Genomic DNA, 13243 nt, shown 5'->3' on the forward strand with positions numbered 1-13243 from the left:
AGTCAGTATTCAGATGTTCTACTTCAAGTCATGACATCTGATCTAACATTGTACCTATTACAGCAAGACAGTTATTACCCTCTGTACTAATGTGCACCTTTTCACAGTGTCACGACCTCTCCTTCTATGTCATCCTAGAATGGAGGGACACCTAGTTATGTGCACCTTATCATTCACTTCTGTTGTTTTCCTACACAGATATCAACAAGATGTCTCAATCCTGTTTTGGACATTATCTGTTACATTGTTCCAGTTTGTTGGTCATGTACTTGTATTTCCTAAATTAAAGGTTGTAACAAGTTAAACTAATCTCCACTTATTAAGGAACTAACAAATAGATTATTTGCCAGGTTCATTAATTGTAGCTTAGTTGTTAGTTTCCTAGATTTTAGATCAGCTGGTGGATTCCTGAAGAATAGCCTGAGAAAAATCCTGAAACAGAAAAACTAACCATCCAACAATGTAGCATATGCAGTCAGGAGTGAATGTCACAACATTCCGTTTGACATCCAAGTCCAGAACCATATGCTAAGTCTGCTTGGTTCCTGAAAACAGACTGTGCTAAATTTGCTGTACTGTAAAAGACCAACCAGTCTCTACTTCAGTATCAGCTTACTGGAAGAACTGTCAAGACATCCAGTTTGACAGTTTCACAATGATCTTTTGGCCAGGTCTGTTATGCTTTTGAACTCCAGACTTCACTACATACTGAACTGAAATCATCAGCTTATTAAACAGTATGTGCTGTTGTTGATGAATGTCAAAACATACTGATTGACATTCCAACAGAAGGCTATGTATCAGGTCTGCTATTATCTTGATGAACAGACTGGAATACATGCTTAGTTATGGCAGACATGATTATATCATACAGAAGGAAAACAAACACAGGAAATTGTTAACCCAGTTCAGTCCAACATGACCTACATCTGGGGGCTACCAAGCCAGGAAGAAGATCCACTATTAGCAGTATCAATTCAGAGTTAAACTCACCCGTTTACAACTCATCACTTAATCCCTACCCAATGCAATCTATACCTAGGAACTCCTAGATAGAAACCTCCAGTTTCCATTCCTATCACTACAATCACAATGTAATGTTACCACACCTTGAACTTGCTTCACAGCTTCATTCAAGAACAAAATCACTCTTGCCTACAGGCTTCGAGTTACAAACACTCTCAGGTTTTACCACTGAGAAACACATGGTAACCTTCCCACAGATTGGGAGGTTTACCTTACACACACCCCTAAAAATTCATTCTAAGAGGCTTACCAAAACTAGATTACAATCAGCTATTTATAACCTAATCACCCAACTGGATTTGGGCCTTCAGAAAATTGCAGCAGACTTGTTCTTTGCTGTTGCAACTTCAGCAGAAAAATTCTGCTACAAACAAGGTCTTCAAGTTCCTAAACTCTCTCCATATATATCTCCATGTTTAGAGCCTATATATATTCTGATTTAGTCTTCAAGACCTCCACATGGGAGTTAGGATATTCACCAGATATCCTTGCTGATCCCATGACATATACTGAATTAATTAATTCAGTTTCCTACACATGTGCGATGTCACAGACCTGATGTCGTGACATCGTACATGACATGTTGGTCCAGATGTTGAATTTCTTCAACCCAACATATTAAAACAACAGAGATGATTACATTATTTGTTTTCTAAAATTACTGCCAATCCTAAGGAATCAACACAAATGATGCAAAATTTATATCCAAATTCATTATCTTGAAAAGATCTACAACATGTTGGAAGTTTTTTCATTTGAGGCTTTTTTAAGGGAGTCGCCAATTGGATTGACGCCTCCTCTTAAAAAATACACATAGGCGCCAATTGGATTGGCTAGGGCAGGTGCCCTAGCCAATCCAATTGGCGCCTCCTTGTAATTTTTAAGAGGGGTCGCCAATCCAATTGGCGCCTCCTCCTAAAAGTGGGGTAGATTGGGAAATTTTTTGAAAACTGGATTATTTTGGGAATTTCTTCGAAAAAGTGGGTTATCTCGGTAAATTTGCCAGATTAATGAGTTATTCTTAGCTTACCCATATTGTTTATTCGCCAGTTACATATCGGCCGGAACGGACCAGCCAGCGATAGCAGTAGCGCTTCCATCAGAAAATGGCAGAGACAGATTCGTTGTCCTCTTCCAACGGAGAAGACGCGTCCCCCTTGCCGACATCGGCCTCCGCATCACTCTCGTCGATTGCAGAAAATTTTCAGCGTTCTGCAATTGAATCCGCACGTACTATGCAACACAGTTCTTCCACTCATTTTCATACCTTTCAGGTTTCCTCTCTTTATTTTCCCCAATTCTTCATATTCCTTTCGCCATAGGCAACATAGATATAAGATCAGTTAGCTTTATTGTTCGTATTTCATTATTTTCATTTTAAATTGGTTCAAATTTTAATTCCCAACACCAATTCTTTCTTTATTGAAATATTAGGCTTTTTCATAGTATTCTTACTTCTTAGAAGTTTTAGGGTGTGCTGAAGTTCTACAATATTTTGATCTCTGTTATTGGAAAGTTTACCTTCATTTCTTGGGATTGTATACATTGTTTCTACCAACTTTTATCAATGCTGTGATATTGGTGCTATGGGAAATGCATGTTGAGTTGAAGATTATTCTAATTTTCGATACTTTATGGAGAGGATGCTCATGCTTATTAAACGTGGAACAGTATTTTGAGGGTACTGGAATACTTGAGGATGATGTATCAAGTTCAAGGGCTTGAAGGCTGTAAGAAGTGGTGCTATCAATGGGTGGTTTTGCTAGAAATGGGGAAAACATAATACGATGTGGTGGACTTTTGAGACTGCTCAAGTGACTGCTGTGTGAGTATGACTCGGATCTACTGGTGCCTGTTTGGGTTGAGGATAAGGAAATTGAATTGGAATTAGTCTTTGAACAATTTGCATTTCAAGATGAGAATAAAGAATCAGCAGCCAAGAGGCCAGAAGCATCTATAGGAAGGAAAAGATTATGCGCGTAAGAAATTGTGGAACTAGAGAGGCAAAGACGACCCAGGTTTGGGGGGCAACAAAAGTAAGCAATCAACAGTTTGGTTCAAGGAGCAGAAAAAAAAGAAGCAAAGATGAAACTACAAAGAGGGAAACAAAAACCATTCTGGTGTAGAAATACAAAAGAATGAACGAAGGCGTAGGGCCAAAGAGGTAGGATAAAAGTTGAAACCCACTCCTTATACCACGATAACCCTTGTTTTAGGGACTTACAACTCCAAAAACATATAGATGATTGTTCCGCAAACAAAAGAACAAAAGGTAGAGGAGAAAAGGAGTTGTGTGATCTATTGTGACTGAACAGAACCCTGAAAAGGTTTGGATATTGTTGGAACCTCTAAGGCAGCCAAGCCAGCCTGCCACCAATGCCAAACCAATAAAATTAGAGTTACATTTCTCGATTCTTTGTATATGTATACACACAATTTTCACTTTTGTTATCCAAATAGATAATACATGCTTGACCAGATTCATTCCAGGAGCCTAAGATATATTAGATCAGATTGGATCCAGAAATAACATATTGTCTTCTTTTTTTAGTTTCATATTTTATTTTATGATGAGATGTGTCATGATTAACCTGCCAAATCTGTCTGAAGTTATGAAGCTTGATTAGTTTGGGATTGTTTTTCTTTTAGATCGTATAAAGCAAATTCTAACAGTTATTGATATATAAGAAAATAGTAAACTAAGTCAAATCATCTTAAAATTCAAAGCAAAGTTATTTTCATGGTATCTATGAAATATTGTAAATAAATATAAGGCACTATTTTATAATTATATTTTAAATGATTGGTTAGGCTCTTCCATTTGCTTTCCTATTCCTTTATAGAAAACATCTATTCTTCTAATGCCATAACTTCTTTTCATGCTCTCTTATTTTTATTTTCTTTCTGTGTTATGTCTTGTCTTGTATTAATACGGGAGATTCCTGACCATGTGTAATCCCTTTTTTATCTCAATAAAATATGACCGGCTCCAAAACTCATCCAGATTACTCTGATTGTTTTGTAGAAGTTTTTGCCAGAAGCAGTGTCGCAGTATAGAACTTATGAAGACGCCTTCTTCAGTAAAATTAAAGGTGATTATATTTTAAATAGTATTGAACTTATGAAGACGCTTTTTCCTCCTTTGTGGGTGACCATTTATATATCTAGAACCATCACCGATTTATAATCTTAACCCTTTTACAGATGGCTTGATGGTAGCACGGGAGAATCCAGCTTTAGGTGTTGGTTTTGCTGTTTCTGCTGCCCTTCTTGTTATGAGAGGTATTTTTTTTTTGTTGCTTTTTTGCACATAAAAGTAGGGACGGACCCACTTCGTGGGTTGTGTGGACAACTATTTAGTACCGACACCTCTGAAAAATGACGCGTCTGTGTGTCCGTCGTATCAGACGACACTTGTAATTATGTTTAGTTTATTCATTTTTTTAAATTATTATCAGTGTCACCGTATCAGTGTCGAGGTCATTATTGGGGTGTCTGTGCTTCATAGGTGGACAATGACCTACACTTAATCTTGAAAACAATTTTTTAAATATTTAATACACTAAAAAAACTAATATAATAAAAAAGAAAGACATATGTTATAGATTGTGCCTCCACTATCCTTTGGTTATTTTTTAAATATATGAGATGTTGTTACAAAATTACGAAATTAAACTTAAATGTGTCTTTTATTAGTTATTTTGATCTATAAATGTGACTTTAGCTGGTGAATTTAGTCCTCAAATATGTATTTTGTTAGTCAATTTGATATATAAAACTAATAACAAAAGAGATGTTTGGAGATGCGTTTGCAATCACAGATTTAGTGACGAAAATGTTTCTTTTAATTTTTCTTGTACTATACATGCAAAATAGATATATGGTGCCCCCACTAATCAAAATTTTCGAGTTAGTCCCTCCATACGAGTAACGAGTTTTCTTACAACAACAACCAAACATTATCCTATTGAGATCGATTACATGGATCAAACTATTCCATAATGTTCTATAAACGATCATGTTTCTTTCCAACTCATTAATCTCGAGATCTTTTTAATAGGTTTTTTAGTTTTTCTAGATCTTCCTCTAGCTATAGCGGTTTAACTACCTTCCATACAAGTAATGAGTTTTCTTACAACAACAACCAAACCTTATCCTATTAAGTGAGGTCAACTACATGATTCAAGATATGCCATAATTTTCTATAAAAGACCACGCCTCTTTCCAACTCATTAATCTCGAGATCTTTTTAGTAGGTTTTTTTAATAGTTTTTCTAGGTCTTCTCTACCTATAACGGTTTAACTACTCTTCATCTGATCTACTCTCCTTACTACATAATTCATAGGTCTTCTCTCTATATGCCCAAACCACCAATGCCTAGTTCATCATCTTTTCTACTATAGGTGCTACCCCTACTCTGTTGAATATTAGCACAAAATCAAAACAGGTTCTATCGTACAACTCATTTCCTAGTGTAATTCATATTCTATAAATACCTCATATGTACTGTATTACAAAATATACAAAATAGAAAAACATATTTCTATATGGTATCAGAGCAAAAAAGGAATTCTTTAGGGTTTTCTGTTTTTGCTTCCGCTCTGTTTGTCCTTTTTTTTTCCATCCCACGCAATGTTTGATATCGAGTCCTCACTTTCACCCAAACATTCCTCACCCGAACCTAAAACACCTAAATTAGTCTGGACGTACCATGAAAACCACCTTGTTCAGATCACAACAATTCGGCTGAACGGTGTTAATTATCTTCGATGGTCGTAATCCGTTCGTATGTACCTCAGGGGGAGAGGAAAGATTGGCTACATCACTGACGACAAAAAACAACCAGATAAGGTAGGTGCATATTATGATACATGGGATGCTGAAAATTCCATGGTCATGACATGGTTAGTCAACTCCATGGATGAAGAGATAGGTGTAAATTATCTTTGTTATGATACTGCCAAAGAACTTTGGGAAGGTGTCTCCCAAATGTACTCTGATTTGAAAAATCAATCCCAAATCTACGAATTAACTCTCAAACTGGGAGATATTCGGCAAGGTGAAGATTCAGTCACCAAATACTTCAATTGTCTCAAACGTATTTGACAAGATTTGGACCTTTTCAATGAATATGAGTGGATATCACCTGCCGATAGCAAACATTACAAGAAGATGGTGGATGTTAGTCGTGTTTTCAAGTTCCTTGCAAGTCTAAATGTTGATTTTGATGAGGTTCGTGGCCGAATTCTAGGCAGAAATCCTATCCCTCCAATTGGTGAAGTCTTTTTAGAAGTACGTCACGAAGAGAGTCGTCGGCAAGTGATGCTTGACAAAAATTCAACATATAGAAATATGTTTTTCTATTTTGTATATTCTGTAACACAGTACATATGAGGTATTTATAGAATATGAATTACACTAGGAAATATGGGTAATTATTCTCCCTATAAATGCTAATCCTAAATAAGGTAAGAATAGAATAATACAGTTAATTACTATTTAATTACAATTTAAATCCAGCCATAATGAGCTGTACGACATAATCTGTTTTGATTTTGTGCTAATATTCAACACTCCCCCTCAAGCTGGCATGAATATATCGTTCATAGCAAGCTTGCACACCATGTTATCAAACAGTCTCTTTGGAAGACTCTTTGTGAGAACTTCTGCTACTTGACTTTTGGTGGGTATGTAGGACATACAAATCTCACCGCTGTCAATTTTTTCTTTGATGAAATGCTTGTCAACTTCAACATGCTTCGTCCTGTCATGTAGGACAGGATTATGGGCAATAGAAATATGGGCAATAGAAATAGCATCCTTATTATCGCAGTAAACTTTAATTAGAGTTGGGCCAAAAAACTTCAATTCTTCCATGAATTTTTTGATCCATAATACTTCACAAAAACCATGGGCCACAGATCGGAATTCAGCTTCTGCACTGCTCCTGGCTACAACATTTTTTTTTTTGCTCCTCCATGTAACTAGATTTCCACCTACAAAAGTACAGTATCCTGAGGTAGACCTTCTATCATTTATATTACCTGCCCAATCAGCATCTGTATAGGCTTCAACCTGTATATGTCCTCTATTTCTGAATATCATCCCCTTTCTTGGAGTACCTTTCAAATATCTTAATATTTTGAAAATAGCTTCAAAGTGGGCTGTCCATGGTGCATGCATAAATTGGCTTATTACACTCACTGCAAAGGCTCTATCTACTATTTCATCTTCAGCAACTGACTTTAGTTTCACATTGGGATCCAATGGTGTTTCTACTGTTTTACACCCTGTCATCCCTGTTTCTGCGAGTAAATCGAGTATATACTTGCGCTGTTTGAGAAAAATTCCTTCTTTAGATCTTGCGAACTCCATCCCAAGAAAGTATTTTAACTTTCCAAGATCCTTGATATCGAACTCAGCCTCAAGTCTTCTCTTAAGATCACTAATTGCTTTGACGTCATCTCCTGTAATAATAATGTCAACAACATACACTATTAAGATAGCAATCTTACCTTCACATGAGTGTTTAAAAAATATAGTGTGATCTGCTTGACTTTGGGTGAAGCCATGTCTCTTAACAACACTTCCAAATCTCTCAAACCAGGCCCTTGACGATTGTTTCAATCCATATAAGGATTTTCTTAATCTGCATATTTGGTTTCCAAGATTTTTTTCAAATCCAGGAGGTAAACTCATATATACTTCTTCATGTAATTCACCATTTAAGAAGGCATTTTTAGCATCATATTGATATAGTGTCAAGTTGAAATTTACTGCAAGAGAAAGAAAAATTCTGATAGAATTGATCTTAGCAATCAGGGCAAAAGTCTCTTGGTAATCAATACCATGAGTTTGAGTAAATCATTTTGCTACTAATCTCGCTTTGTATCTTTCCACACTTCCATCAGCCTTGCATTTCACTGTAAAGACCCACTTACACCCTACTGTCTTTTTATCTTGTGGTAGATCAGTGATACTGCATGTGTTATTTTTGTTTAGAGCATCCATCTCTTCTTTCACCGCTAATTTCCAATTCGGATCACTTAATGCTTCCTGAATAGTTCTGGGCACAAACAAATTAGAAATCCTAGACACATATGCCTTGTGGGTGTGTGATAGTTTGTCATATGACAAGTAAATAGACATGGGATGTTTAGTGCACATACGAGAACCTTTCCTCTCAGCAATTGGGACATCGAGGTCAGGAATATTTTTTCTCACCGAAATTGGAAGATTAATATCAGGAAAAGACAAATCAGATAAATCATTGGATGAGTAAGAAGGATTACCAGATGAAGAATTAGAAGACAAATTATCTGTAGGACCTTCATTTGGTAAATTAGATTGGATTTCTCCTGGAGAGACAATAGGGTTTGCACCGCCTTTGTGGAATTTTTTTCGAACATACACTTTAAGTTTAGGATTATCATCCTCTTTAATATTTTCATTTCTAATCCTATTTCGTCTAGTCTTACCATACATTTAGCTCAACATTCTCATCTCTGACACAGTTTATTTTCGTGTTGATTCTTTACTGCCCAATATTTTGTCCCGTACAACATCGTTGGTTTTACGACTGGCTGTCAGATAAAATTCCCTTCATTTTGAGCGGCACTTACGTATCATATAAAACAGATGAGGTTAACCTCCATTTCAACGACCCGGCTTGAATGCGATGGTTTATGTCTCCTTCTATTTCTCCGTCGTTTTGTACTATGGACTCAATATTTAAACTACATAACTTGTTGGATGACATGATCTCAAACTATCACTTCTAAACTATAATCGCTTTGCCTTTTGTAAAATTTACATTTCATATACTTTGTTTTATTTCTTTTGCTCAGGCGGAAGCTATAAGCTTCTAAGACTCATCTCACAGTGTCCAACCTCCTATTTAATTCCTCTCTCAACTCTCCGAGTAGAATCATATTATATCATTTGAAAAAAACATACATCTCCGTGCTAGCTCTTGTATGTGTTCAACTAACGGCTTTTGCATCTTTAGCTTTGTATTTACACAGCGTATTATATTGTGGCCAAACTGGGGAAACTAATGCAGGACCAATGCTTATTTATTTTTTATCTGTGTTATTTCATTGCTTTCCGTTATTTTTTTTCTTGGCGTAGCTTCTTTTATACAAAGTAGTCATATGGCTAGCATCTCTCCTTTAAAGGACTACCTAGCCAAGTTTGACTTTATATAATTTGGGTTTGACTCTACTATACAGTAATACAGTTAACCTGGTATAATATCCCTGAAACTTGTATTCAACTTTTATATGATATATTTACTTTCAACTTTTAGTTGTGATTCTATTTAGAAGCTGCTGTTTCTGTGCCCCTTGCATGAAGTGAGATATTAAAACCGTGGCGAGGCTCATCGACTTAGAGTAGAATTAGATTTGTTGTGATGTACTGTTAGTACTTAGTACAGAAGAGACTTGACAATTAGTTAGGGATAGGTAGAGCAGAGCAAGTTAGTAGGGAGAACAAGTTGCATAAAAAGTAAAGGGATGCAAGAGTAGAGTAGAGTAGAGGGATCATTGAGATTTGTTAGCATCGAGTAAATTATAAGGGGAAACCATCAGAGGAGAAATCTTTTGCCATGTTTTATTCATTTTCAGTCAAAACAGTAAAATCACTTTTATTTGTTCTATTTTCCACTGTGGATTTTTAACACATATCGTAGATGATTTGTCGTATGTGAACATGCTTCGAGGCAACAAGCATCATGTCGAGGGAGCCTGCATAAAAAATACGAAAGCTCTTCGACCTTGTAGGGAGTCTGGAAAGTAATCTTAAGTAAGATTGAATTGTAGTTAGGATTTCTTCACCGATCTACAATATCCAGATGCATGGATCATCCAAAGGAACCTGATTAACTACATGTCAATAGTTCAACCAAAAAAATGCATTTTTCATGGATCCAATCACGAAATCACAATACAAAGTGGAAGATGACATGACTCCAAAAAAATATTCATAATAAACTCCAGAAAATTTTAAGATAGAATACTAGTTTTTGGATACCATTTAGAACTTTCAGAGTTAGACAACATTGATTTTACTTTATTCAGTCAGATATGCTTCGTTCAAATACATTCAACAATTGATTGATGAAGCTTGTTAGTTAACGATACACGCGGAAAGGATCCTAATTTCTGCAATATCAGAGAACAAGTCAGGAAACAATTTTAAGGCTTTCAAATATTCAAATTTCAAGATTGACTATTTAATTTATCAAATTTTCAGTATATATATTCAATTCTGGAGTGGAAGATTTCGTGATTGAGCTGAAAACTCCAGGACAAGTTTCTTTTCAGGTGAAGAAGTGATGCGAGACAATGGGGGTCAATTAAAATAAATAGTGGAAGACCTATTAAAACTTTAGAATAGTGGAATCCTCCATTTGGTAGACTATTAAAAAATTTCGCTGTAAATCCTTGCTGAGGTTGATGATTCCCCCTGATCTTACATGAAAGGGTGTCTCTACCTCACCTATTCTAAATTATTTCTCATAAAAAAACTTTAGAATAAACGGTTAAAGAGCCCCACATCAGACAATATATGGTTTGCGCGTGTGTTTATAAATGAGGGCAATCCTCACCTTACAAGTCAGTTTTGTATTGTAGGTTTGAGTTAGACTCAATCATACATTCTTAAAATGGTATCAGAGTCTCGTTTAAGATCCATTGGGCCACCCACCATTTAGTTCCACGCCCCAGACGCAAATTCTGGGCATGAGAGGAGGTGTTAAAAGTCCCACAGCGGACAATATATGATGTGCGCATGTGTTTATAAATGAGGGCAATCCTCACCTTATAAGTCGGTTTTGTAAGGTTAAGTTAGACCCAACCATACATTCTTAAGATAAACCATAAAAAATATTTTGGTCAAATTGTTTTTTGGTATAGTCGAATGACATTGATTGATCCATGCAACCAATCATACTTTGTGGGGTATAACCTATTTGTTTCTGTTGCTGCATATCTTGGAATATGTGATAGTTTTGACGCTTGTACTATAAATTGGATATGAATCAAACTAGTCTTATCTAGTGCTATTTTATGTGTCTCAAGTCAACTGAATTTGTAACTATCTTGTGTGCTATTTTATTTTAAAGTACTTGATCTTATTGCAGCTCCAAGAAGATTTCTGTTTCGTCAAACATTGGGTCGATTTCAAAGTGAGGAGGTATTATTCAGTTGAACTATCAAGATGCATCCATAACCTATGTCCTCACATACTGCTCCTCTCTATTTGTGATGCATAAATCATATATTTGCTTCTTCATTATATTGTAGCCTAATATTAGGGCGTTCTATCTTTAGATCTTATACATGTGTCTTTCTTAAATGTTTTAATAATTCATATTCTGTTGCTTGTTTCACCTTTTTTCATAAATACCTACAAAGGCACGATATGCAAGTGCCGAGAAGAATGTGAAGGACTTGAACCTCTCAGTAAATTTACTGAGGAAGGAGAGCATAAAATTGCTTCAAAGGACAGCTCTTGCTGAAAAGGAAATGAAATATGGGCATAACGAACTGATGTATGTATTATTATTCAAAGAAAGGATGTATGAGTTATTTTATTACAGATGAAGTATGACTGAATGTTTTACTCCAATGACGCATAGGAACACTGGAGCCCAATTACAACGGCTGGCAAAATCATCATACAAGGTTGAAGCCAGAGCTACTGGTATGCTCTATAAAAACAAAATCATCTATGTATGCTTTGGGGGGTGTGATGATATCTACTGTTACTTTGAAATTTACCCTCTATTATCATGCTGTAGATTTAATAGACAGGCTGCGAGAAATACCTAGTCGGGAAGCTCTGGCACTTCGAGCTGAGGCAAGCCTATGTGACTTTGTTTTTGTTTTCCTATAATGCAGTAATTTTATATTACTTACTGTTTTTTGTCATCCACAAACACATGAATAGGTTGCCTCTTTGGCTTCAAATTTGAAGCGGCAGAGATCTGTGCTGGACAAACGGATAATGAAGATATCTGAGTTAGGGATTTCTGTGTGAATCAGCACACAAGTTTTGGTCCTTCCCTTAACGCACACCCATGTCAATCATCTTACTTTATTTGGATAAGTTCTCCTGAGGCGGGTAGCTTTACTTACAATGCAGACCCATCCATTGGGGCATCAATATTTGTTAGTCAATTCAATGAATATGTAGATGAGTACTTAATAAAAAGGTGTGACTGAAAAACTTTTCTCAAGATATTACAGCTTTAAAGCAGTTAAAAGTGAAAGAGACCTTAGAGTCTGTTTGTTCAAGTTTTAGGCAGCAACTATTGTGAAACATTAATTTTAGGGGATCTATGATAGATCACATTTTAATTTTGTTTGGACCTATCTGATCTTATAATGCATCATCTATGTAAATTTTTCCCTATTTCCTTTCCCCCTTCCCTTCGTTATACTCCAAGGAATTCGACTAAACCCTAATTTTTTTGAAATCCCAGTAGTTACATATGCCTTGTATTCTCTGTATCCAGCAATGTGAAGGTGGCTTCTTGGATTGAGATTGATTTCAGTTGTGAACAGTTGCTCCTCCTCTATTCAATGTTTGTTGGTTGCTCCTCCTCTATTCAATGTTTGTTGGTCTCTTTGAGAATTTAACGTGGCACCCATTAAGTTATACCTGACACTCTCAATTATTGCGTTTTTATCTCACTGTTCAGATTTTCATTTTTTTTTTAGATTTTAGAAATTTTTGGACTTTTACTATTTTTTATTTTTGAAGTTTCTACCGGAAATTTAGAAGCATGGGATGTTTTTTCATTAAATTTTAAATTCATACCAGATTTTTCACGAAAATTATTGCTTTTTTATTAGCATTTTAATTTTTTTTTTGTAAAATCAAAATTTTCATGCATTTCTGTATATCTGCAATTTCAAAAATGACATCTTTTTATCGGCACTATTAAAGTTGTCGTTTTAAGAAAGCATATATGTATATCTGCAATTTCAAAAATGTCGTAAATACAACATTTTTTTTAAAGATGCCGACTCAAATATGTTGTCATTTTCAGATTTAGTAGTTAAGTTAATTTTTTTTGTTTCATTTCTAGATTTTTGTAAAAAACTGGTAAAATTGGTCACGCACCATATTTTTTAAAATGTCAATAAATAAATATATGATATTTTTTATTTTATTTTAAAAATCCAGTATTCATTTTCGGAGAATACC

General features: G+C 35.4%; 1 protein-coding gene across 1 annotated transcript; it reads left to right on the forward strand.

The window, feature by feature from the left end:
• Positions 1 to 2039: 2039 nt before the first annotated feature.
• LOC127107699 (RGS1-HXK1-interacting protein 1) lies at positions 2040 to 12403 on the forward strand. Its single transcript, XM_051045016.1, has 8 exons — positions 2040 to 2300; positions 4052 to 4118; positions 4231 to 4308; positions 11172 to 11224; positions 11446 to 11582; positions 11670 to 11734; positions 11832 to 11890; positions 11981 to 12403. The coding sequence occupies exons 1-8, from the start codon at positions 2133 to 2135 to the stop codon at positions 12068 to 12070; spliced, it is 717 nt and encodes a 238-aa protein (XP_050900973.1). The 5' UTR covers positions 2040 to 2132; the 3' UTR covers positions 12071 to 12403.
• The last annotated feature ends 840 nt before the right edge of the window (positions 12404 to 13243 follow it).

The sequence above is a fragment of the Lathyrus oleraceus genome, chromosome 7 (genome assembly GCF_024323335.1).
Source record: "Lathyrus oleraceus cultivar Zhongwan6 chromosome 7, CAAS_Psat_ZW6_1.0, whole genome shotgun sequence".
NCBI classification, from domain to species: domain Eukaryota; kingdom Viridiplantae; phylum Streptophyta; class Magnoliopsida; order Fabales; family Fabaceae; genus Lathyrus; species Lathyrus oleraceus.

Bases quoted from the DNA above. Each gene is read 5' to 3' on its own strand.
- LOC127107699 (XM_051045016.1), top strand. From the start codon at position 2,133: ATGGCAGAGACAGATTCGTTGTCCTCTTCCAACGGAGAAGACGCGTCC. The intron at 11,583-11,669 runs GTATGTATTATT...AATGACGCATAG, and splicing joins TATGGGCATAACGAACTGAT to GAACACTGGAGCCCAATTAC. The intron at 11,735-11,831 runs GTATGCTCTATA...ATCATGCTGTAG, and splicing joins GGTTGAAGCCAGAGCTACTG to ATTTAATAGACAGGCTGCGA.